The sequence below is a fragment of the Acomys russatus genome, chromosome 7, assembly GCF_903995435.1.
Source record: "Acomys russatus chromosome 7, mAcoRus1.1, whole genome shotgun sequence".
Taxonomy (NCBI): domain Eukaryota; kingdom Metazoa; phylum Chordata; class Mammalia; order Rodentia; family Muridae; genus Acomys; species Acomys russatus.
The window spans coordinates 22,029,944-22,057,448 of record NC_067143.1 but is presented as its reverse complement, the minus strand read 5'-3'; the positions used below and the strand labels follow the sequence as shown (position 1 = coordinate 22,057,448).

At 44.9% G+C, this 27,505-nt stretch overlaps 1 protein-coding gene across 1 annotated transcript in view; it reads right to left on the bottom strand.

Annotated features, from left to right (window-relative positions):
- The window catches only part of Cers3 (ceramide synthase 3), a 64,824-nt gene that overhangs the window by 8,116 nt on the left and 29,203 nt on the right, over positions 1–27,505 (bottom strand). The window contains exon 9 of the mRNA XM_051148699.1: positions 21,673–21,826. Coding sequence (XP_051004656.1) covers positions 21,673–21,826 — 154 coding nt within the window. The remainder of the gene's footprint in view (positions 1–21,672; positions 21,827–27,505) is intronic.

The following is a 27,505-nucleotide window of genomic DNA, read 5'->3' as shown; positions in this document are numbered from 1 at the left end:
AGGAAATGCTTTGTTCCCTATGGAGCCTTGGCAGAATGGCCATCATTGGAAGCTATTCTAATCCAGAAACCCCCAACCCGGGAGCCATGGCGGGTGGAGATGATGCTGAGTCATTTGGCCCCTAGTCTCTAGTGCCTTGGTGGGTAGCTCTGCCTGAGAGCTGATACTGCCAGCACCTGGGGCACCTAGAGTCACTCTGCTCACTTCTTCCTGCTTTGGGTGAGTCCATCTCACCTCAGTTTGCCCCTGTTTGCCCAGTACACATCATTTTCAGGTACCTTGGGTGAGGTTGGTAGATACTGTCTTAGGCTCTCACTGTAAGGCTGAATGAAGCTGTTTCAACACAAAGAAACCTTGGTCCATTTTCTTCTATGAGGAAGTCTCCCTTATAACATTGATCCAGAGGCCAGAGGCTCTGTGGCCAACAATATTCCCTACAGACAGCAAGGACTGTGCTTGGTGGGCAGGTGGGAGTGGCTAGCACTGATGTGATTGGCTCTGAGTGTGACCTGAACTTTCAGTGGGAGTAGCAGTGATGGGGAAGCAAAGAGCATTTCAGAAAGAGGGAACAGTGCATATGCAAAGACGCCCCATGTTCAATAGCAAGTCACAGGGAAGCACCACACAAGGTATCACGGACTTATCAGGGACAGGACGGAGGAGGCACCTGTTTCTAGTGACCTTCTGATCCAGTGTGGAGTTTTGAGGGTAATGGATGCTTTCTCGGCTCTTGGTTGGCTAAACTCAAGGAGATGGGGGTGGGTGGGATGCAGGGGCATTAGGGTCCTAGAAACTCAGTGGCCATCAAAGTCACTGAGGCCAGTGCCTTCTAAGTTTGATGACTTATTCCCAAGAGGAATAAGGAAATACAGATTAGGAAAAAATATAATGAGTGTAGTTTCATTAAGGAAAAGTAAGAAAGAACTCTCAAGTGTGGGAGGGGCTTCGGGGGAGAAGCACAGTTGAGCCGCCCTGCTCCTGGGCCTCTTAGTGTGTTTTATGGTGGGGATAGGATGGAGAATAAAGTACCTCTGTTGGTGTTGGTCATCTTGGTGGGTACCCTGTGAGACAAGCCAGCAAGAAGTCTGTATGCTCTATGCATGTTCCCTTAGCTCTGAAGCTTCTGTGCTCTTTATGATAACCTGAGCAGAAGATGTGTCCACACCTGCCTGCAGGTCTCCAGACATGAGTGCCTGCTTTGTCTTTCTTTCTTTCTCTCTTTCTTTAACACTATGCTGAATTTCCTTTCCTTGCAGTTTCTACTGGGGTTTTTTTTTTTTTTCAAGTTTCACCCCTTTGGGCTACTGGGGGCAGGAAGTACACTTCTTTCAAACATTTTTAAAAAGTAGCTAAAGATAGTTAATTCCTCTTTCAACTAAATATCCCCACTTGTTATGGATTAGCTGTGGTGAGTCCTCATGAGCTCATGTGCTGAAAGCCACTTCTTAGTACACAGCTGGTGAGAGGTCCTGGGACCTTTGAGAAGCCTGGCCTTTGGAAGGTGGGGGTCCTCAGAGTGTCTGGTCTTAGATTTTTCAGCTTGAAAATCATAAGCTAAATAAACCTCTTTTCTTTATCAAGAACCCAAACTTGGGTACTTGTTATAGCAACAGAGGATAGACTCACACACCGTTGCCTTCCATTGCTCCTCATATGACACATTAACCACCACACGGCACAGTGCATGGACAGAGCCGTATCTGTCAGTTATTCCTAAATATCCAAGCTTCTTCGCCGCTCCTCGCTGGGTTAAACTCATATTTAATCTTTGGTATAATTTTTAGTACATTTTGATTCAAGAATATATGTTATTAATTGTACTTGATGTACATGTGTACATGTCTATTGGTCAAGAACTGATCTGTATTCCTCAAACACATCTGCAAGAAAACCAAACCAAACAAACTTGAAGAGGAAAACACACACACACACACACACACACACACACACACACACACACACACACACATACCCCTACACATTAATGTAATAGATACAATACTAACTCCAGCAAATGAGTCATCTCTGCCCACAGGACTTCCTCACTCGCAGGGAATGACATCTGCAGCCACAGCTTCAATAAAACTGTAGCTGTGCTTTTGAAGCCCTGGAACTAAGCTCAGTGCTCAGGAATCTGGGGCTTTGCAGTAACGTCAGGAGCCCAGGAGGCTGTGAGTGACTCATAGTGTCCCACTGCTTTGTGAATGACTCCACGTCTCAAGCCGCACTTGGCAGTGAAACAAAGAACACTATAATAAGCATTTTATGCTATTTTAAAAGCAAACTTTTAGCTTTCACTGTATTAAAAAAAAAAGCACATTCAGTCAAAGAGTTCAATTTTTCTAAGCTACTAGCAAAATACCTCCCTTTTTGTTATATTAATTCTCATTATCCAAGTGGACAAGGTCACAGGAAAAAGACTGTTACATTTTTGCTTTTCGTATTTCTCCTTGCTGACACTGCACCAAATTTAAATTGGGTTCTTTCAACCCTGGCCACAAATGGACATTTTCTTTTTGGTGATGTGGAATTTTCTACACCAATGCTTCTCAATGTTGAATGTGTAGACAAATCATCTGTGGTTCTGGGAGCTCCACAGATGCTCAGCCACAGGGCTACTGCTGAGCCCTGGGGTGCTGTAATCCTAACGGTCTTTGGGCAGCAGTGAGGGTGATGGCCACAGACCCTAATTTGGCTAGGACAGTTGTTTGCTAAATCATAAATCCTCTCTAGATGGTTTTTCTCCATGGAAAGAAAATGTTGAAGCCAAGGCTCACCAGGGTCCTTCTGAGTTTCTTTGATTTCAAGTTATCTTGATTTTCTTAGTCCTTACATTTCTCGGTTAACTGTCCAGTCCACAAAGGCAATATAAAATTATAAGTATACTTCACATTATAGTAAATGGTTCTAAAAATAATTAAGAAGCTAGTCACAGTGGCTCATACCTATAATCCCAGGGCTCAGTAAACTGAGGCAGCAAGATCAGTGTGTTTACAGTGTGTGACCAGTCTGGGGCCACATAGGGAGTTCAAGGCTAGCCTTGGCTACAGAGTGAGGTTCAGGCTAGCTTAGTGTAGGGTATGACTGTCTCAAAAAGAAATAACAATAGTCCTTTTCTGAAATGGATGCCGCTTTCACTCTTTTTTTCCGCTCATTTACATCTGTTTCTAGGTTTTGTGCTGTTTGCATTCAGAGAGTCTCATCATTGTTAGCAGAAAACTCCTCTGGAGCACAAAAGTGCTGCTTTCGTCCAAGCTTCCAGACTGGGGGAGCTGCTGAAGCAGAGTTGCCTGGCATTACAAAGGTCTGGCATACAAATGGCTCTGGTTGTAGGAAGGAGACCCAGTAATGGAAATACGTCCATGGTGCCCCTCAGTGATGGAAGAGAGAGACAGCAGTGTTCTCTCTGTTCATTCTAGTGGATCTCACTGCGGTGTGAATCAGACTCACTTTCGCTAAGAGGGGAGACGGACTGCCAGGGCTTCCAGTTTTGGGGGCCTACCTCGTTTGTCTTGTTGATTTGACTGGCCTGGTTTTTGTCAGAGTTTAACAAGCTGACCTAGTGCATTGTAGTCCACACAGCCAGTTATTGTGAAATTCTAGAATCTTCACGGTATGAGCAGCATGCCTTATTCTATATTGTTCTTGTATGAATACATAAAACACATGAATAGACTGTCAGGGGCTGTAGCTCAGTGGTAAAGCACCCATCTAGCATGCAGGAAGCCCTGAGTTCAGTTTTCAGTCCTACAAGAAAAAAAAAAAAACTGCAGGTAGGTAGATTGAGTGACAGTGACAGAGCTGGTGAGATGGCAGTGCCTTTTCCATAAGCTCCCTTGAATTCCTTGGAAGGTCCTCACAAATGAGCACGAAAGGCTCAAATGATAACTTGATCAAGCAAAACAGAGCTTACTACAAGAAAATTTATTAACCTTCAAGTGGCCAACACAATACAACTCACTAGTAGGCAACGTGACTAGACTGTGAAAAACAAAAGACCTCAATCCCAGCTCAGTGTGCATTAATGGCACAAATACATCCAGAAGTGAGCAACATCGGCACACGAGTCATCAGAAAACCAGCCAACAGATCTGCCTGATTTTGTCTTGGGTTAGATCTCAAAAATGGAGCACACCTCTAGGCTCTGTATAAAATGGAAGGTCTTCAGACGGGGAGGCTCCACAGCATACCTTAGGGGGTGTAGTAAACACCATTTGCCTTGGATTGAGATTGGTGCAGGACACCACCACGGTGGCCACTGAGGGCATGCCATGCGGTTTCACACTGCTTGCTGAAGCCTTACTCATCAGGGACATATGGAAATACATCTTTGGGGGCAGGGAGTAACAGCTTAGGTACAGAAGGTGATTTAAATAAGGCCTGTGGGAACTGAAGAACAACTTCGGTCCCCTCGTTCCAACTAGCCCCTCCCTCCCACAAAGGAACTGCAGAGTCGCCAAGGCCATTTTCTAGAATTGGAGGAAGAAAGTGACTTCACCAACCCCAGTGCTGTTCCCACAGCCCTCAGTGAGGGAAGGGAGGGAAGGGAGCTGGGAAGACCTGGACAAGAGTCGAATGGATTTTTCATGCCAAAGTGTCCTGGTGGCACTCAGAGGAAGGATAGCAGGCTACCAAGAAGAGACTTGAAACCCTATGAGCACATACAGGTGGAGGAGGTCCCCCTCAGTCACAGTCATAGGGGAGGGGAGTAAGGGGAAAGTGGGAGGGAGGGAGGAATGGGAGGATACAAGGGATGGGATAACAATTTAGATGTAATATGAATAAATTAATAAAAAATATTTTAATAGAAGAGCCGAATGGAAGTACAGGCCAAGAGAAGCATGAGGAGAATGGCCCCAGAGAGAAAGGGGGTTTCTGAGTGGCAGCTGGGGCTGCCTTGCTCTGCACAGGACTGCAAACAAGATGAGAAATGGCAGCCATGGCGGCAGGAGCTTAGGGAGAGAGTTAATTGTGCCTGTTGTTATTTTCTCGCGTCTTTAATGTAAGTTTTTGCATGTGTAGCTATGCGTGTGGTTTGCACGCCTGTATGTATGTGCCCTCATGTGACTATAGCCACATATATTCATGCCAGGTGCAAAAATGCATGTGTGCATCTGTATGTGGAGACCTGAAGTTGGTATCAGGTGTCTTTCCCTTTGGATTTCCATCTTATTATTCACACAGGCTTCTGAGTTGAGCCCAGAGCTTGTGGGTTGTCTAGTCTGGCCGGCCAGCTTGTTATGGAAGTGGCCTGTTTCTGCTTCCTGTAAGCTGGGATTGCAGGCAGTCTCCATGCCTGCCTGGCTTTTGTGTTGGTTCTGGGAATCTAAAGTCTGGTCTTCACACTTGCTGGGCAAGGGCTTTAGATGTAGTGAACCACCTTCTCCTTCTTATCACTTGTAAGCATAGTTAGAATAAAATGTACATGTAGCTTATAATCTATGTTTATTGGGTAGCATCACCCTCGAGGGACAAATCAGAAACAAAGAAGGATCTACTGAACAATTATACTTCGCTGGGAACAAACAGGCAGCCTCTGGGAGTATCCAGGGAAGTGTTAATTAGAAGTCACAGCACCTTGGGCGACTTCTGCTTCTGGCCATAGTGGATGGATTGCCCTGCCAGATTAAACAACTAGAAAAACTAGATAGGCATTATCAAACAATACTTTTTCGATTTGGCCCAGAAAGCAACTCAGAGTGAGTTTGAGAGAAGGAAAATGAAGGCGAGTTCTACTATTGCCTTCTTAGATCCAGTTTCTAACAAGCACAGCACAGAGTTAGTAACTCACAACTGAGTTCGTAATGCACCTTGTGGTCACACGAGACTTAAGGCGGCCATCCTACTCTGCATTCGGCCTCTTTGTTTAACCTGCCTTTAAGGGAACGATGTAAGAACCAACCTTATGTGCCTTGAATTTCCCATACAATCTAAGCTGGTGCCTATCTGTAGTATTAAGATGCACTCTTCCATGTCCCTGATTCAATACACATGAGCATTTTGCCTGCATGTATGTCTGTGCACCATGTGCATGTGCCTGGTACAGAGGGAGGTCAGAGGACATCAGGTCCTCTGGAACTGGAGTCATGCACAGTTGTGAGCTGCCACAAGGGTACTGAGAATTGTAGTGCATGCGTGTTTGTATGTGTGCTATGATAAGCATTTGCTGGAAACAGCAGAGAAGCAGAAAGCAGCCTTATAAAGTCTATCTACTGGAAACAGCATTTGAATATTGATGGATAGTGTTTGTTGCCTGGGTCAGTTGGAGTCAGTTAATCTCTTGTAAAAGTCTGTTTTTAAAAATTCTGTAGAGTGGCCGAGTGTGGTGACACATATCTTTAATCCCAGCACTCAGGAGACAGAGGCAGTCAAATCTCTGTGAGTTCAAGGCCAGTCTGGTCTACAAAGCCAGTTCCAGGACAGCCAGGGCTACATAGAGAGACCCTGTCACAAAACAAACAAACAAACAAACAAACAAACAAAAAACAAAAAACATCCATACATACATACATACATACATACATACATACATACATACATACATACGCAAAATCTGTAAAGCAACCTTAGCAACCTTCATCCCTTCCCCATGTGATGCTTCCTGAGCTGTTCAAAAAAAGAGGGAGCATCCTTTGTTAGGGACAGACCAACACACACACACACACACACACACACACACACACACACACGTGCATGCACACCACAGACAACAGAGACACACACACACAAACACACATGGACAGATTCTCAAGACTCTCAAACACTCAAGTAGTCATAGATTCAGACTCATACAACAGACAGATAGACAGGAAACAACAGAAGACACAGGGAGAGCACAACGGAGAATTCAAATGGAGCCTGCTCTTAGCTAAATGCTTCCGAGGGAAAGTGCATGGATTTCTGTCCCTAATGCAATACTGACTCTGCATTTATTATTAATGCATTCAGCCCCACTGCACAGAGGGCCACTGAGATGAGAGGTTGGAGTTCACTAGATGTCTTTTTATTAGCTACAGTGAGAACTCCTGGTCCTTGTGCATTCTACTTAGCAGCCATAGACTGAAGGCTGCTCTGTCCTCACCTTATTAGCATTTAAGTCTTGAAAAGATCACAGTGAATACAAAAAAAAAAAAAAAAAAAAAAAAAATCTAGCATTCAACAATTAAAATTTTCAAATGGCTAGTCTTGAGTTAAAAAAAAAAATCACAAAAGTTGTAAATGTGGAGATCTGGTACATACCCAGGGAGAAATACAGTTAACAGAAACAGGTCTAAAATATAGATTTTGAAGAAAAATGGTGTTAAAATAGTCATTGTACAATCTGGAGAGATGGCTTAGCAGTTAACAGGAGTTGTTGTTCTTGCAGAGGACCTGGGTTCAATTCTCAGCACCCAGGTGACAGCCACAACTGTGTATAATTGTAATTTCAGAGGATCTAATGCCCTCTGACCTCTTCTCACACAGGCACATGCACATGGTACACAGACATACATGCAAATGCATAAAGCAAATAGGTCATATATATACATATATATGATATATATGAAGTTACAGGAGAAGGAGGGAGAGGAGGAAGGAAGGATGATAGAAAAACCTGAGGGCTAGGGATGTAGCTTGCTGCTAGAGCACCTGCCTGAGGGCTAGGGATGTAGCTTGCTGATGGAGCACCTGCCTGAGGCTGGGGTGTAGCTTGCTGCTGGAGCACCTGTCTGAGGCTGGGGTGTAGCTTGCTGCTGGAGCACCTGTCTGAGGCTGGGATGTAGCTTGCTGATGGAGCACCTGTCTGAGGCTGGGATGTAGCTTGCTGATGGAGCACCTGCCTGAGGCTGGGATGTAGCTTGCTGATGGAGCACCTGTCTGAGGCTGGGGTGTAGCTTGCTGCTGGAGCACCTGTCTGAGGGCTAGGGATGTAGCTTGCTGCTGGAGCACCTGTCTGAGGCTGGGATGTAGCTTGCTGCTGGAGCACCTGTCTGAGGCTGGGATGTAGCTTGCTGCTGGAGCACCTGCCTGAGGGCTGGGGATGTAGCTTGCTGATGGAGCACCTGCCTGAGGCTGGGGTGTAGCTTGCTGCTGGAGCACCTGCCTGAGGGCTGGGGATGTAGCTTGCTGATGGAGCACCTGTCTGAGGCTGGGATGTAGCTTGCTGCTGGAGCACCTGCCTGAGGGCTAGGGATGTAGCTTGCTGATGGAGCACCTGCCTGAGGCTGGGGTGTAGCTTGCTGCTGGAGCACCTGTCTGAGGGCTAGGGATGTAGCTGGCTGATGGAGCACCTGCCTGAGGGCTGGGGATGTAGCTTGCTGCTGGAGCACCTGCCTGAGGGCTGGGGATGTAGCTTGCTGCTGGAGCACGTGCCTGAGGCTGGGAGGTAGCTTGCTGCTGGAGCACCTGCCTGAGTGCTAGGGATGTAGCTTGCTGATGGAGCACCTGTCCAGAAACACAAAGCTCTGGACTTGCTCCTCAGCACTTCAGGGAAAATATTTTGAAACCTAAATTTGAATAAATTTATGAATCCATGCGTTTAAAGAAGCTTAAAAAAATAAACCAAAGCCACAGGAAAAGGATACAGTATGTAAAATAACAGTGATAAGAATCCAGCAGACTTCTTACAGACAACATACAAGCCAGAGTACTATAGAGAAACTTGTCTGAAGAGGGTGTGGGAGGAGGAGGAGGAGGAGAGAAGAGAGGGAAGGGGAAGTAGAGAAGACAAGACTTCAATGCCGCCCTTAATTCAGCAAAGAAAATGTTCTTAAACCAAGGAAGAAAATAAGTCATTTCATATAAAGAGAATCTGTAAGAATCAACGATCAAAAGGCTTATACTTAAAACAAATGAGTATTTCCTGGGGAAAAAGACAAGCAGAAAAGATGGTAAGAGATTAGTATATGCATCAGCCTGAAGGAGTGCAGAGCGTGGATGTGGTTGTCCCTAGGTAAGTCAAGGACATTAGTATTCTCTTTTAAAGATCATTTTAGAAAACAATTGCTTGCAACACAAAGTAAATAACAACATGAAATTTGGTTTGGGGTGATGAAATGCATGTATGCTTATAAAATTAAATTTAATTATAATTACATAAATAAAACAAATAATAACAGCATAAGAGGTAGGAATAAATAAACACACAATAAAAACAAAGCCCTGGAGGCATCCATGTTTATACTTGGAAAAGAAGGCACACAAACCCAGCCTGCAGAAAGAGGGAACGTCGAGGGCTCAGGCACACGTGGGTCATGATACACATGAGGACAACTGCCCCAGTGGACATGTGACAACAACTGGACACAGTTCAGGTTTCCACAACTAGGTGATGCTCACATATGGTAGGCACCTTCCGACAGGCAGGGTGAGCCACATAATAAGGGACTGCCTGCTCTCAAATGGCTAGTGGCTCTGGACTAGTGTCAAGCCTCCTGAGCTGAAGTCAGCCCTACTGCGTAGGGAGACCCTGCCCAATGCAAAGCTGTTCCGTGGCAGCTGGGGACAGGGACGCTTTGCCTCCATGTGACTGAGAAGGAGCAGAGAAGGCAAAGGCCCCACATCTCCCATCCCCTACACCTGCTTTTTCATGCCTCCCGGAAGCCTCCTGGCAATGGCAGGCCTGACTCCTCCCCAGCTCCCTAGGACATGAGTGCTGCTGCCTCTTCACCTCCTTCCTATCCTGCTGCCCAGGAAGAAGCAGGTTTTCTCATTAGAGACCTTGATACAGTGACTCCATGACTGCTGGAGGCTGGGGCTCAGAAAGCTATTCCCCACACATCGAGAAAAAATAAGGAAGGGCTGAGGAGAGATGGCTCAGTCAGCAAAGCGCTTGCCCTGGAAGTGCAAAGCTCTGAGGTCAATGCTCAGAGCTCACTTTAAGCCTAACTGGGGAGGCAGAGACAAGTTTGCTTGCCAGCCAGCCTAACAAGATTGGTGTGAGACCCGTAGTCCAAAGAGAGAGCCAAACACGTGAGTGCCAGGGCAAAGAGAGACCCTGTTCCCAAAAAAGAATAAAGAAGTGAAAAGAAAAGGGTGTTTCTGGTGGCCCTAGCACCAGGAGCTACTGCCACATCTGCATAAGTAGTGACAGCCACGGGACCTGTTCCTGAGGGATAACTGAGTACACAACTGAGCCTGCTGATCTCAAAGCCTGAGCTACAGCAGGCTAATTGGTCAAAGGACTGTAGGTATGGAGCCCATGGTCAATGGCAAAGCATTTATGGGCTCATGAAGATCCTAAAGCAAAGATCGAACCATCAAAAGCCAGAAACTTCCTATTTAAAGAGCTCTACTAACAAGAACACGAGGGCCACCCTCAGCACCATCAGCAGCAAGAACAAGCATTGCCTTGACAGTCCAAGGCGGCCATCCACAGAGCCAGGGCCACCCAGTGCAGGCAGAGGCCGACAGCGGAGAGGAGGAGGAAGTAGACTCACACCACTCACTAACAGCTCTTGAGCCTACAGCCCAGAAGTAATAAAGCATCCACTGATTTTCTCAGAAACAACAACAGCAACAAAACCTAAGGCAAGCGGAGCCTGGAGAAGGAGTCCAGAGGTTGACAGCTGGCCTCCACATGGGATCCTGTCTCCTTCACACAGGAATACCTCTGCATGCATGCATGTGTGAACACATACGCAGGAAAGGAGAAACAGCCTGAGAGAAAAGGCAGCACAGGCAGAATAACTGGAATTGAGACCGAATGGCACATCTGGCTGAATGCCCCATACCTATACCACTACCAGGCCACAAAGTCTGCCATAGAGAGTTCACACATAGCATTTTGTCCTCACCTTAACTCCATAAGGAAAGCACACAACCTCAACAACAAAAGGGAGATTGAAAAACTGAAAGATTCCACCCAGCAGAAGTGCTCGGGACTCCAAGCACTCTGATTCTTGAGATGCCTGGTAGAGAGAAATGAAATGCTCTTGGGACTGGTACCAGGTTTCCCCGGGGAAGGCACAGGTCATATGGTTACGTTGCCCAGAACCCCTCTGAGGGGAGGTTCTATTATATCCCCATGCTGGGAGGCTCACGGCCTTGTGCTATCCTGAGCTGCAGAAAGCCAGCTGATCCAGAGTCAGGCTCCACTGCAGAAGGCAGCGCGCACTCAGTGCCATCCCAACGATAGGTTTGGCTCAAAGGGGATACCTCTGAGGGGCCGCTTAGCTATAGCACTTTTTGTAGGGTCGGCTGGAGCCTTTGTTGCAACTTCTCCCCTGCCCAGTCCACTGCCCTCACTGTATCACAGATGTGGGGGTACAGAGTACTCCAAATGCTCATGTACACACAAATACACACACACACACACATACACACACCACTGAACTAGCATAAGGAAGGGAACTGTTTGCTCAGGTCTACTGAAGTTACATGGAGCCTTCTTTCCACCTCATCCCCTCTTCCTGGGGTCATCTCAAAGGCCTGGAGTTCCTGTATATCCTTCATGCCATTACATACTTACATAAGTCAACAAGAAATGTTTTTTTCTTTTTCAGGTGTATTAGAGATGACTGTGCAAGCATTACCTAGGCAGTTGTCTGATAGCCTCAGTTCTGACATTAGTCAATGGTGCTACTGAAGCTGGTCCCCGGTGGAGGATGGGTCAGACACGGCTAAATGACAGAGGACAGCCAGTTCCATGTCCCTGAATGATGTAGCCATGTTTGCAGGCTCACGTCAGAACAGATGTGCATACTGGTTGTTAGAACAATAGCGAGCCCATGGGCTGTGGAGTCACAAGAAGAGAATGTGCCCAGAGCTGCTCTTTTTGGGATTTCCTGATCTCTTATGTGGTAAGAAACACCACTGCAAGGAGACACAGCCCCCGAGAGAGCACAGAGTGCCACAGATGGCATGCTTGCTGCTCCCAAAACAGAGCGCGGGATCAAGCCTTCTGCCCCGTAAATCACTCAGGCACTAGAGCCCACACAGTAAAGCAAAGCCAAGCATTTTACAACTAATTTCTTTTACCTGCTCGAAGTTCTCATGAATAGCATTTCCTTTGTGTTATTTGAAGCTCTCTCTGAGATTTACTCAGTGGGGTTGAGGAGGTGGACACAGGATGTGGCCACAGAGAGTAGTAGGAGATTAACAAGGACAGTGGTGACCAGCATGGCGTCTCCCTTGCACCTGCTTTTACCCATCTCTTTGGCCCAAGAGCCCCTTAATAAAACATCCACATCCTGGTGTGTTTGTGTAGATTTATTAACAAGCCATGAATTATGGCTAGCCTCTCATCTAAAGCTTGGATTCTATAGAAGACATCTGTGAGGAAACTCTCTTTCTTTCTCTCTCTCTCTCTCTCTCTCTCTCTCTCTCTCTCTCTCTCTCTCTCTCTCTCTCTCTCCCTCTATATCTCTCTGTTCCTGCATATCTCTGTCTCTCTGTCTCTGTTTCTCTCTCTTTTTCTCTGCTTCTGTATCTCTCTGTCCCCATCATATCTCTCTTCTTCTCTCCCCCTCTCTGCCTCTGTAGCTCTCTATCCCTGCATCTCTCTGTCTCTGTCTCTCTCTGTCTCTGTCTCTTTCTCTCTGCCTCTGTCTCTCTCTGCCTCTGTCTCTTTCTCTCTGCCTCTGTAGCTCTCTCTCTCTCCCTCTCTCTCTCTTCCTCTCTCTGCCTCTGTAGCTCTCTCTCTCTTCCTCTCTTCCCTCCTCTTTCTTTCTCTCTCTCTCCCCCCTCTCTCTGCCTCTGTATCTCTCTGTCCCCGCATCTCTCTGTCTCTGTCTCTCTCTCTGTCTCTCTCTGTACCCACATATCTCTCTCTTTCTCTCTCCCTCTCCCTCACCCTCTCTGTCCCCGCATCTCTCTGTCTCTCTCTTTGTGCATGTGTTTCTCTGTTAAGAAAATGGTGACAATTTGCTCTTTTCAGAATGATATAGAAACTCACTGTAATTTTTGTGACATGATTTTTAAGTCATGGGTAGGAGCAATGTTAGGGATTCTCTGATTGCATTTTGCCTGGGTCTTCCCCACCCTCATGGTTCTTTCACTGAAGCAAGATGTGATCCATGGTCCAGGAGCCATGAGAGACAGGAGTGAGGGCCTGGATGTGAGCATGCAACCACCACAGGTATGTTTGCTTTGATAGCTTTCTTTCTGGTAAATGCACACATGAAAGAAATAGATGTAGTAATTAAAGACAATTTTTTAAAAACTGACAACACTGGCATTTTGAAGCTAATGTCAGAAACTGCAACAGGCAGGATTTTAAGGGTGTGCTAAGGGAGATGATACGGAGCTGATACATAAGAAAGCAAGCACGGGATTTGCTAAACTGCAGGCAATTTTGGGGATGGAGGATTTGAGGTTCTACGTGGACACCCAGAAGATGAAGACTCCTTGGGGAGCCTGTCCATCCTCGGCCATCTCTGGCATCCAGCTGCCTTCCATGACACCTTCCCACAAAGCAGAACGGACTGAAAAGGCAAAGGGCTGTTCTACTACCCCCACCCCCAAGGCCCCTGGTTTTCTTTAAGCAACGTGAATATAATCTTTTCTCCCTAGAGGTTGGATTGCCTGGAATTAAAGGGTGCAGGGACATGTGGATGCTGTCAGCCACAGAGACATGCTGCTGTGTCTGCATGCAGACACCACAGTATTGTTCCAACAGATAGAGAAATCTTAGAAACGAGCAAAGGGGGAATTTCCAGAGAGCTAATTTACATAGCAAGTTGCAAAAGTACATTCAAGAAGTCAGTATGAAAGAGCGCTGGGAAGAGGCGGGCTTTCCTGTGGGCCCCGCCCACATGCACCATACAGGCCTTCTTTATTTGCATACATCTAGAAGACACCTGTCTCTCTCACGTTGATTTCCTTAAGCAATTCTACCCTTTAAGACTTAAAAAACCCCCACAGGTTTATGACTATGTTAAGCCAGAAAAAAAAAAAAAAAATCCCTGAATGGGTTGGGCAGCCTTTATGAAAAATGTCTCAAGTACCCTCTCTGAGGAATTGGGAGTTCACCCATTGATTATTTTGGAAAGTAATGGTCAGAAAGATAACTAAGTCAAAGAGCTGAGCCCAAGCCAGACCAACACACGGGGAGACACGGGGAAGGCACGTGGGGCACGCACGTCTTGAGACTGGAGAGGCAGGACGAGCACAGAGCTATAACCAGGCTCCGACTCCTCGGACTTCACAATGTTAGTCTCAGAGCTGTGTGACCTCAGGCTGCCCTGTAACTTCTCCCCTCCTCTCTCTCTTCCACTACAACAGGAGGGCCATCGTGGCTTTATTAAGTGACCAGGAGACTCAGGAACTGCGAGAGCCACTGTACGTGAATGGAAGTGGTCACCGTTATGGTGCACAAAGCCTTCAGCAAGAGAACCAGCTGTCAGAGCAGGCCATTTGTAGCCTCTTCCAGATCTAAAGTCCTATGGGGAATCTATTTTGTTGTGGAAATAAATATATAATCTAGAGGGATATTTAAATTGGAAAGTCTTTAAGCCAAGCAACTTAGCACAGCTATTTATTAATTCATGGCTGTTTCTTGAGTAGGCTGTTGAAACAGTACGTATCTGCAGATAGATTCAGGAACATGAAACTAGAAGTTGAGAGTGGTTTTCGCTATTTCATCTCAACCCTTTGTGCTACTTGTATGAATTTTTGTCCAACAAAGAGTACTTTTATATCTGTTAGTACCTACTAAAACCTTGGAGACTCGGATGTTATGGATTTTATATTTCTTCTGTAACCTGATGCCATCGAGAGAACATGTCAGAAGGGACCATCTGGAATGTGAGTCATAAAAGTTACCTGGCAGGAGACAACTTAGGAAGCTGTCATTAGAGCCTTGGTTGGAAGCCAAGGGTCCTGACACTCAACATCAGCTGCTGCACAGTCTGTAGGAGCCAAGGGAGAGGCCTGACTGGGTGTCAACTGCCTCGCAGCCTTCAGTCAGTCGGTAGCAAGGATGGTGCTGAAGGAGCCGTGGCAGTGATGACAGCAGCAAGGCCACCCTGTGTTCTCAGTGTGTCCAACACAGTGTGAACAGCTACTGGTGTCATCAGCTCCAGTTTGCAAGTGAGGAAACTGAGGCAATGGTTATGGGTAACAGGGCCATGATCACTCACCCAGCAAATGGAAGAGCTGGAGACGGAATCTGCAGAACCTGTGTTCTTAGCTACTTGATTGCTTTAAACAGAAGGAACTTGGAATAAAAATAATTAAGAAAGCATTTCTTAGGCTTTTAGTAAGTTCAAATGTAAATTAGAGGATACGTGCTAAATTATATTCTATTTTTATTATTTTGTGTTTGGGGGCATTGTATATCCATGCACGTGTGTGGGGGGGGGGCGGTTAGGGGTGTGTGTGTGTGTGTGTGTGTGTGTGTGTGGTCTCCAGAAAATGATTTTGGATGTTGTTCCACAGGAACCATCTTCCTGTTTTCTGAGCCAGGGTCAAATTCAGTTGGCCGGTGACTCCCAGGAATTGTCCCGCCTCCACCCCTCAGTACTGGCATTACAAGTGGATGCCAGCACTTTAATATTGGTTTGGAGGCTTGAACACAGATCCTCACCCTTGTACAGCAAGAACTTTGCTAACTGAGGTACTCCCTCAGTCCCATGCTGCCTTTTAATCTCTCTCTCTCTCTCTCTCTCTCTCTCTCTCTCTCTCTCTCTCTCTCTCTCTCTGTCTCTTTCTCTCTCTCTTTTTCTCTCTCTCCCAGACAGGGTTTCTCTGTGTACCCTTGGCTGACCTGGATTTGCTTTGTAGGCCAGGCTGGCCTCTAACTCACAGAGATCCCCCTGCCTCTGCTTTCTGAGTGCTGGGATTAAAGGTGTGCGCTACCACTGCTGATAGTTTGAGTAGCTGATATGTTTATAAACTTGCTATTTTTGACTCTAGGCAAGTATTTTTCAGTCGCTGGTTATTAATGTTGTACACTTAAATCAAGTGGCAAACAAGACAAAAGGTGAGGTTTCCACAGTGAAAGACCTCGGTTCCAGCATTGGCTTTACTGTGAACTCATTGCATGAATTCTGTCTAAGCCTCAGTTTCCTCAAGTTACTAACTTGTTCCATTCTTCATCAGCTCTGCGCAGAGCCTGCAGCGTCACTCTATGAACTTAGCAGACACCAATTGTTAGTTTCAGGAGGCTGGGCCAGGTTGCCAAGGGCTGCATCTCCAGCCTGGCTATGACGGCTGTGTTCTCTGGCGCCTCCTGAATGTCTTGGCTGCTCACCAGTACGAGATGTCACAGAGACATGCTTGAGTTGGCCAGGACCCATGATAACATGAAGAGAGAAGAAATGAGAGCTTAAGGATGATCAAATTCCCTTGAACCGTGTTAAACAAAAGTGTGCTATGCTGTTTCCAATTTCTTGTAAAAGCCCTTCTAGTGTGTGCATGGAGAATGACAGGATGAATACGTCAGCTTGTCATGTCTCCTTGTGTGATGTGTGTAGGTTGGTAACTCATCAGAAAACTGTCCATTTTGTAGGAACCAAGTTTCAATGTCAAGTCTTATTCTCAAGCAAGAAGATGTCTGCTAAGCATGGTCTATGTGTGTCAGAATCCATTATTTCGTCACTTTAAATTACAGCTATATTTTTTTCTATCCATGCATATGTATATGTCCATGAGTGTATGGGTACACATGTATGGAGAGGTGTGTCAGTGCATGTGTTTATGTGTGGAGGAATGGGGCAACCTTGGGTATCATCTTTCGGCATGTCATCTACCTCCTTGGGATCCATGTTTCTTATTGGCCTAAAGCTCATCAATTAGAATAAACTAGCTGGTCAGAAAAAACAAAGGGACCCTTCTGTCTCTGCCTCTCAAGTACCGCGATTGTAAGATGTGTCGTCATGCCTGACTTCTTCACATGGGTTCCAGGATTAAATTCAGGTCCTCCTGTTTACAAGGCAAGCCCTTCACAGACTGATTCTCTGCCCCCACCCCTCTAGTGATATTCTTACTTTAAGATAATAAAGAACAAAAGCAAATAATGGTTGCCTTTCATTTGCTAAGTACATGCAAGGACTCTGTTGAAAAGGAAGTGACCATTACAAAACATGCTAGTTTTAGCCTTCTTTTCAGACTACTGTACAAATACACCAGGCCCCCAAATTATTAAATCATTATTTTGTAACCTTCCACCTGTTATGTATTACTTTCCTCTGAGATTGAAACATTCCATCCTTAAAAAGGAAGGTAGCCAACTCAAAGACCTTCAGGAAGTTCCAGAAACTGACCAGACATACTATGCCCCACCCTGCCAGAGTAAGCAATGAAAGCTTCTAGTCCCTCTCAGACCCAGCTAAGCCAAACTGTGAAGATGAATCTGAGACCAGACCAGATGCCTGGAAGAGGTTTAGATCAACTGAGGCACCTGAAAAGGACACTCCACAACCCAAAGAGCTGCCTGAAGGCTATACAGTGTGCTCCAAATCCACCCAGCTGGGGTGGGCTTTGACAGTGCAGCTGTCTGTGAATCATCTCTGCTCCTGTAAGTAACCCTGAACCCATATTCCTGTAAGTATCCCTGCACCCATATTCCTGTAAGTAACCCTGCATCCATATTCCTGTAAGTAGCCCTGCACCCATATTCCTGTAAGGAACCTGAATTAAACTCATTGGTTCACCAAGCTGGACTTTAATGTTATTCATACTTTGGTCTGTCATTGCTTCCCTGTCTGGGGTGAGTAGATGTGTGTTGCATCTCCTCAGGAAAAGTTTTGGCACACAACAGCACCTAAAACAGAGTGGCTTGTTTCCCCCAAATTACGTTGCTCTGCATACTCAAAATTACTTTCTGAGAGCCTGACGTGTGTAAAGAAGTTGAAGGGACAAATTCTTAATCTCCACTGTAAAACTTAAAAGACATTTTTGGAGGTCTCTAAACTTCTGTAATTCCATTTTTAAAGTATCCAAGAATTAGTCAGCTTAGTAACAACTGAGGTTGCGTGAAATGCTAAATGCTTTTGAAACAGAGTTGGCAGTTGGCTTCCCTGGTCCTCTAAGACTTTCAGCTCCCCTCTCTCCCTTCGCAAAGCAAGTTTGCCTTCAAATGCCATTCTTTAAAAGGGGGCTTTACGGCTTTGGAGGAGTCTGCTGGTTTCACAGCCAGATTTGCCACTGCAGCAGAAAAGAGATCGCATGTGCAAGCCAGCTGAAGTCATGCACACGGCAAGAATTAGGGCTGTGGGGCCGTGCTGCTGTCAGACTGCAATTGGAAACAGCTTTTCCCAAGTACAGCACGAGAAGGGCCCGGATTCTTGCTCATGGTCTGCCAGGCTGCTGCATTTCTCTGGCATGACCTGTTATGCAGCAGAAATGTGAAAGTTAACAGCAAAACTAAACAAGGGTGATCATTGGCCTCTAAGAGTGGCTCTCCCTGCCTTCCTCCCAGACACAGAGTTAGTGTCACTCACCAGTTAATATGAGGACAGTTTCTTTACAGGGACAGGAGGCCCAGGAAGATGGGACAACATGTTTAGCTGAAGGTCCCCTCTTTATGTCAACCACTGCAAACACCAGCTGTTTAACTGTCTAGCTTAAAACCTCATGTCTGTTTCTGCAACTTTTTCTGCCATGCAGAGATACTATTTTCATAGGCAAATATTTAGAATTCCCATGAGCTAGAATGCTGACCTAGAATATTCAGTGAAAGTTGATTTCTTGGCACTCCAGCTTTAGGAGAAAGTCAGTTTTCAAAAAAACAGGCAGCCAGAAGTGGTGGCATGTGCCTTTAATCCTGGCACTTGGGAGGCAGAGGCAGGAGGATCTCTATAAATTTGAAGTGTACCTGGTCTACAAAGTGAGTTCCAGGCCAGCCAGGACTACCTAGTGAGACCCTGTCTCAAAAAAAAAAAAAAAAAAAAAAGGCCCCAAACAAAACCAATGTCAGTAATTTAAGGAAAACAAAAACCTCTCAGGGTTTGCTTTTAAAACTATTAATCCAGATGTAGCTCAGATCTCTAGATCTAGAGGCTAAGAGATGACTGAGAACTCAGAGGCCCGTGACTACAAAGCCCACTTCATTCGTTCACTCTCAGTGCCCTTTCACATAAGGTTACCAAAGCAGTAAAATGAATAAACCAGATTTGATGAGGCAGGTACTTGGTACATACAACTCCTCACTGGTGAGACGGGGCTGTTATACACAGGTGGTGGCACCTCAGAGTGGACCAGCTCCAACTGTCACCTTGGAAAATGCTCAATGAAGTTCATTTAGGCACAGAAAAACTGGCCTGACTTTCTATACTGGCTTCAAACGTCCAAGTCAAACCCCATCACTCAGTAGACTCTGCCCTGGCCCTCAGAGCCAGGGACTTGCCTCCATAAAAAGGCCCTGGGACCACTGTCAGCACACTCCATGTCATGCGCTGTCAGTGTTGCTAGTGAGTGGATTACTCCCGGAAGTCAGTGATCGTGCCTCGTGCATTCCTCAAGTCTTGCCTTTGCTATTTATGAAATTAAAGTCCAGACCAAATACCAACTAAACAAACACAAACTAGTGAATAGCTAAAAGGTATCAGGAACTTGTAGTCGTGTGTTGTATCGCCCCCTTTTGATCTCATTTCCGGTCACATGTGCTACCCCTGTAAGACTGCAGAGAAGGTGACCAGAGCCCCTTGTCTAGAGGGGCAGCAGCGGACCTGACACTGAAGCGTGATATGTTGCTGCACAGGTGGGGTGATCCTGGGGTGAGCACATCTCCTGTACTGCCAGGCGCACAAAATTACAGCAGGGATAATTGTGCATAATATATAGCACTTGATGATGATGACAAGTGAATGTTATTTTTATGTATTTACTGTATAGCTATCATCACCATACAGTGAGACCCTTTACATATTTATATAGAAGCAGCATACTGTAAAGCTGTGTTGCTCTAGCCCTGTCTCGTCCATCTCAATGTTTAGTGTCTCTCATCATTTTGTCTTCTGTCTCAATTAACCTCATGATGCTGTGTTATCTTGACCCTAGGATCAGTACGCTGCACCACATATCCTAAGTATGGAGTAGTCAGTACCAACTAAGTCTGTGTGAGTTCACACAATGACTTAATCATCTAATAATGCATCTATGAATGGGAATGTGTTAAGCAATATGTGGCTGTACTTAGCAAAGATGTTTCCAGAAACAAACTACAGCCAAACGAGGGGCGATATTCCGAAAGCAGAAGCAAGCTCACGGAAAAGGCATTACATGCAAACTGAATGTTCAGCAAAGAAATATAAAGCTCTGAAATATTACTCACTCATCATCAAAAAGCTTGTCTGGGGGCTGGAGAGATGGCTCAGAGGTTAAGAGCACTGGCTGCTCTTCCAAAGGTCCTGAGTTCAATTCCCAACAACCACATGGTGGCTCACAACCATCTATAATGTAATCTGGTGACCTCTTTTGGCATGCAGGCCTACATGCAGGCCGAACACTCTATAAATAATAAATAAATAAATCTTAAAAAAAAAAAAAAAAAGCTTGTCTGGGGTGGGAGAGAGAAGGTTCAGCAGTTAAATGCTTGCATGAGAACCTGAGCTGAGAGCCCAGAACCCATGTCAAAGCTGCACAAAGCAGTGGAACACATCTGCAATCTGATCACCCAGGAGGCAGAGTGCACATCTGCAATCTGATCACCCAGGAGGCAGAGTGCACATCTGTAATCTGATCACCCAGGAGGCAGAGTGCACATCTGTAATCTGATCACCCAGGGGGCAGAGTGCACATCTGTAATCTGATCACCCAGGGGGCAGAGTGCACATCTGTAATCTGATCACCCAGGAGGCAGAATGCACATCTGCAATCTGATCACTAAGAAGGCAGAGTGCACATCTGTAATCTGATCACTAAGGAGACAGTGTGCACATCTGTAATCTCAGCACTGAGGAGGCAGAGTGCACATTTTCAATCTCAGCAATGAGGAGGCAGAGTGCACATCTGTAATCTCATCACTGAGGAGGCAGAGACAGCATCTGATTGGCCAAACAGTGTAGCCAAATCAGTGAGCTCAGGGTCAGTGAGAGACACTAACTCAAAATAATAATGATGATGATGATGATAATGATAATGATAATGATGATGGGAGTGATTGAGGCAAACACCTGACACTGACCTCTGCCTTCCACATGTATGCTTACACATATGCATGTGCAGCTGCATATACACACATACATATATACATTTATACATATCTCAAAACTCAAATACATTCTGACTCAAGGGATTCTCAAAGTAGCAGCCATGTTTTGGGATTACAAATTTTCCAACTGCCATACCCTCTAATAAAGGTCCTTCTTTCTTCCTCTTCAGTGCTAGAGATGCCTGAAAACCACTCTACCACTAAGCTACTCCTCGAGACACTCAATCTAACTATACTGTAGGAAACATCTTTATCATAAAAATCAGGCAACAGTTCACTGGTGGAGCACAACTCTAGCATGTGAAAGATCTTGGGTTTAATCCCTAGCACCTCAAACACAAACAATCAAACTAAGAAGAAGAAATAATTATGGTTAAAACTACATTCAGTTTTATACTCACTGACATTCACTCCAGCTGCGCCAATGATACAGCCTAGCTGTAGAACACAAGAACATAAGGGCCTGGCTTCTGTTCCCTGTCAACCGATAAAGCTAACAAAATGGTGCATGAACGCGGTGCTCCACTGCCTGGACCTCACGTTTACTCTGACAGCCGAGACTACAGGGTGGAAGGACCTGAGACTTGGTGAGCACTTACCTTCGTGAATATGCATCTGTTGAGCATCTTCAGGATGAAATAGCCCCAGTAGAAGTGAAGGCCCTGGAGGATTATGAGCTGGAGGTTGAGGAAGATGTAGGAGAAGAAGGGCTCCAGGTAATGCAGAGGCAGAATCACTGTGCAGTACAAAATCCTGCGGGGCAGAAACAGGCAGGAGGTCTCACTGTGGCCAAAGCACTGGGGAATTTCAGCCATAAAACATTTTTTTTTCTCCCCAACATATACCAGTACTTAATTTCCAAAGCCATCTGGAAAATTCTCTATACGAACAAAAAGGCGATATTACCATTTAACCCACACTTAGCAGGCAATCAAAATGTACAGCCTGTCTCCTGAGAGAAAACCCAAACAAATGGTGCTTCACGCCACTGCTGGCTTGAGAGTTCTGTGCCTCTGCAGAAAAGCTGCACTGGACCCTCTTTATCTTCCCGGAAGAGAGAAACCACTGAAGCACGCGAGACAATGCATGTTTACATGTGGCACCTCATGACATGGTTTCATTTATTTGGTGTCAGTGATGACTTGAGGAAGCAGGTGCTCAGCATCCACAGGGCCGGGATTCGATCCCCAGCACCCCACCCCCACCCACACTCAATCCTCAGCACCCCACTCCCACCCACGCATTTCACGACTGCTTCCATTTCCCAAAGTGAACTGTTCACCTTGTCTGCTGCATACACAGGCTCCTGGACACAGTTTTCACTGCCTCTGATGCATCAAGTTGCATTCAGTTCTTACTCTAGCATAAAAGGCTATCTGTTCTCTCAGCCAGCCTCATACTCCTGTGATTTTAGAGTACTAAGAAAGGCTGGGTTATAGGCATATACTTACTTATACAAATAATTTGTTCATTTAAATCAGGAAAACAAGAAAAAAATATTCACAGTACTGTCCTCTAAAATGAGACTGTATATTTACTATAAATACCTCAACTTCCTTTTTTTCTCAATACATTATTTAATTTAAAGTTTAAATTAGCGTACAGTCAAATTTGATGGGGTTTGGCATAGAGTTTAGTGCGCTGTAGGTTACAGAACAGGTCATTGTGCCTAAGAACGCGCTCATCTAGCCCTGTGTGGTCGTACTCTCTACCTTTAACCAGTCCAAACACTTACCTGCTCTCCTCCCTTCACTAATGTCTTTTCCCAGAGTGCTTTTGAGACTGTTGTCTTTTACTTGCCCACAGCTTTTATGACTCAACCAAGTCCCCAGGGGGAATCAGTAGCATTTCTTTGTGTCACTCAGTGGTATCTTGCCATATGGACAGATCCCACATTATCTGTTGTTCACTTCATGAGGAGCACGGGAGTTGCTTTCCTGTTTGACCATTTTGAGTCGACTCACCACATATACGCACACGCATGTTTTTGTGTGAACAGAAGTTGTCATTGCTGAAGGGTAAATAGGCAGATGGAACTCATGTGCAGTGTATGGCAAGTGCAGGGTTAACTTTACCAGAGAGTAAAGTATTGTTCGCTGGAGTGGGTGATGCTTAGCTACCCTTCTCCTATGTCTGCTGTTCACATCCTCTTCAACATTGCAGATTGTCTTGAAGAGATATCTATCTCCATGTTAAATACAGTTCTTGACAGGCTTTATGTTTGTGCTGGTTTGACTAGGAATGGCCCCCATGGGTTCATATATTTGAATGCTTAGTTGACAGGGAGTGGCATTATGTGAGAAGAATTAGGAAGTGTGGCCTTGTTGGAGGAAGTATATCACTGGAGGTGAGCTTTAAGGTTATTTTAAAAGTCCATGCCCATTGACAATGAGATGGGTTAGCCATTGACAATGAGACAGGTTAACTCCCAGCAACACCCAGCCTACCTCAAAGAGGATGATGAGCATCAAAGAACCTCCTTATGAAGATAGCTTCAAATGTGGCAAATAAGCCACTGGGGAAAATGTCCTCGTTTCTACCACAGACAGAATGGATATAGGCAGAGTCAACCGCCAAACTCTGCCAACACAGGTTAAACAAGTGCTCAATAGTTCCTGCCTCACAAATATGTCTGTCAGCAGCCTGAAGATGATGCTCCAATATAGAGAATTTTGGGTGACTGTTCAGGCAACAAACTGTCTCTGTCATCTTCTCATTTGGGAAGCTGCTAACCTGCACTCCCTGTATACTCAGGTAACTAATTTTATTCCTTCTGAAGTCTTTGATGGGGTTGAAGACCAGACAGTTTAGTTTTACAATTAAGCTTAGTTGTTTGGGGGTTAAGATGTTTTTAGGTTTAGGTAGATGTCTTAAGTTGATAATTATGAGATATGATAGATATAGATTTACATTCAGAATTTTAGACGCACCAAGCAAGATAGGAAAGATGTTTTCTTCAAGGCTGCCAAATATAAATATCTAAAACACTAAGAATGTAACATTTATATAATTCCTGATTGTTTCATAGTTCTTCCTGCTGTAGGTAGTTTATTGTATATAAGTGCAATAAGATAAAAAGTGCAATAAAAAAAAAAAAGTCCATGCCAGGCCCAGTGTTTCTCTCTCTGCCTATGGGTCAGGATGTAGAACTCTTAGCTCTGTCTCCAGCACCATCTCTGCCTGAGTGCCTCCATGCTCCCTACCGTGAGGATACCAATCTAACCTCCAAAACTTAAGCCAGCCCCAAACAAAATGCTTTCCTTTGTAAGAGTTGCCTTAGTCATGGTGTCTGTTCTTAGCCAAGAGAACTTTCAAATCCATTTATGCCAAAATCATTTTATATTGTTCCCAAAAAAAACCTCAAAGTATCTAGTCTTTCCCAAATGGGAGATTTTCTTAGAAGTGTATGTTCATAAGAGCAGACCATCCATTCTGAGTATACAAGACAGGCGCAGAAGCCCAAGGGATGTCCTGGGGAGTACCAAACAAACATGGGCATATTGCTTTCCAAAACAACAAATGATAAGCCCATCAGAAATTTATGACTAGCTTATTTGGATCCCCCCCCCCCTGCACCAGTACCTGGTGGGTTTGAAGTTTGCTGATTTAAAACTCAAGACAATTTAATCAGGCGTTGTGTATAGGCCTTGGAGGGTTCCCCTACACCTGCTCGGCAGCTGCTTCCTCCTGTGTGAGATACCAGCTCAGGTTTTGCCTGTTTCAAAACTCACTATATAATGTACTCATCTTCATGCAGACATCTCTCAAGTTTATTTTTTTTAACCTCAAAAATATATTGTCCTTTTGGAAATTCAGAATATACATAAAATGTGAAGAGCTTTAAAAATGCCTAAAACCTCACAATGTATACATTTTAGGATATTATCTTTCACCTGAATTATTTTATATGTCAGGGGTAGCACTGCACATGTGATTTGGGAGCTAGCTTGACTTTTCTTATTCCACATCACAGACGCATTTTTGTTTGTTTGTTTGTTTGTTTGTTTGTTTGTTTTTCGAGACAGGGTTTCTCTGTGTAGCCTTGGCTGTCCTGGACTCACATTGTAGACCAGGCTGGCTTCAAACTCAAAGCGATCCACCTGCCTCTGCCTCCCAAGTGCTGGGATTAAAGGCGTGCACCACCATGCCCAGCCACAGAAACCTTTTCATATCAGTGAATACAGATACAATAGAAGCAAGCAAATGTGTCTGTTCTACCCGTGGCTCGTGACGTCACAGGTCTGGAAGCAGAGCCTACAGCTTCCACTTCACTAAACCAAATTTATCCCTACCTACAGTCTACAGTTTGACCTTATGCCCACAGATAAGTATAGTTATTAACCTTTATCAAAGAGACTTCTCTTTGCAACAGACGGCAACCATTACAGAAAACCACAACCAATCAAAATGCAGAGTCGTAGAGGCCAGTCCCAGTGGACACATCTATGATAAAGCACCCTTAGGCATCAGGGATTATTGAAAAGGGGGTGAAACAATTGTAAGAGCCTGAGGATCAGGGAGTTTGCTGTGAAATTGTGTCTTTTTGTGATGTCAGAAGCTATGCCCATACACCTTACCATCATGATGGCCTAAACATAACCTGAACAAGGATGACACCGACAGACAGGCTCACAGGGACAGAGGAAGACAGCAAAGCCGCAACTCTACACAAACAACTACAGGCACCTAAGGAATGCTAAGAGGTAGAGTCAGAGTCCTCCCCAGGGAAGATCACACTAGTAGGCTATCCGGTACCAAATGGTTAGTGCTGAAAACATATGTATATATACCATTCTACTGACTGAGCAAGTTGTATTTATGTATTGAGACATATATATGTAGGTAATAACACAAATATTATGTAACAATGATTAATGAAAAAAGACAGCCTGAATTGGAAGAGATGATGAGAGAGTTTGGAGGGAGGAAAGGGAAGAAAGAAATTATAAAATTATTTTATAATCTCAAAAAATAAAAACAATACAATAAAAAAGGATAATAAATATGTCAGGTCCCTGGTTATGTGGTCTCTGTTGCAACTACTTAGCCCTGCCATTGTAAGAAAAGAGCAGCTATGTGGCACTTTGCATATAAATTAATGACTGTGGCTGGGTAAGTGCCAATAAAGCTTTATTGACAACTAGTATTCACCCTAAGCCATAGTTTGCCATGTCTGCCACACATCATTGTATGTAACAGCTGCATAAGAGCCATTTCACAAGCTCACTGCATCCAAACTCTTCTCTCATAAGACAGTTAAGTTCGTCCCAACTTTTCATTATAACTATAAAGAACATGATGAGAATTACTTCAGAAACATGTTAAGATTGTTCAAGTCTCCCTTTAGAGAAGCTAAAATCCTGGACCAGTCAGATACTGTTAAAATTCTGCTTCAGCCCACCTACCTGTGATGTCATTGCCTGCCAGCCGTGGGGTTGTGGCCCTGGCCAGTATATAAAAGGACAGACCTACATCTTCTCTCCCTCTCTCTTCTCTCTCTCTCTCTCTCTCTCTCTCTCTCTCTCTCTCTCTCTCTCTCTCTTCCCCTCCCCTTACCTCTTATCCCCTTTCTCTCTTCCTCTGTCTCTGTCCTTCTCTCCCCATGCTCACTTAGTAAACCTCATATAATCTAATATCTTAGTATTTGGCATATTATAATTTTCTTATATTAAACATAAAAGATACTACACTCATTGCATCACTAAGCTGCTTTCCTGCAAGACTACACAACTTGTGTTCTTGTGCCCACTATGATGGAGGCACCACTTTCTCGGATCCCAATCAATGCCGTCTTCTGTTAGTCTCCATAGAAAAGAGCATTGACTGTTTATATTGACATTTTACCTTATATGAGGCCACTATATTTACAGGTTATTATTTTCATTTGTTCTTTTGTGGACTGTTTGTATATGATATCTCACTATTTTCCCTTAAGAAATATGTTAGCCTATATTCATTGTTTAAAATAATGAACTTAATTACAGTGACCTTCCCATGGATATGAGGTTATTTTTGCTGATTGTGGGTAAAGTACAAGTTGCTACACCCTCTTTTCTTCTTCCAGTGCTGAGGATTGAACCCACAGCCCTGTGCATGCTCAGCAAGACTCTCTCACAGACTAACACTCAGTCCATACCATGACATTTGTAGATGTCTGTGTCTGTTCACCTCTCCATAGTCTCTGTGCTATTCTGTTTACCCCTGGATTTATAACTTTCCCCCTGGGTCCCTGGTCTTAACATTTGGCCTGACTTTAGCCTGCTCTGTAGTGACAGCCGTCCCACAGGTGTGCCTCACCAGCAGGCAGATTCCTGAAGCCAGAGTTGCAGCTGTAGTCATCTGGGCTCTCCTCTCTTCCCCAGGTCCTTACCCCTTCCCCGGTCCCCTATCAGAAACCAGTCAGTGCCAAAACTGACAAAGATACTCAAAAAA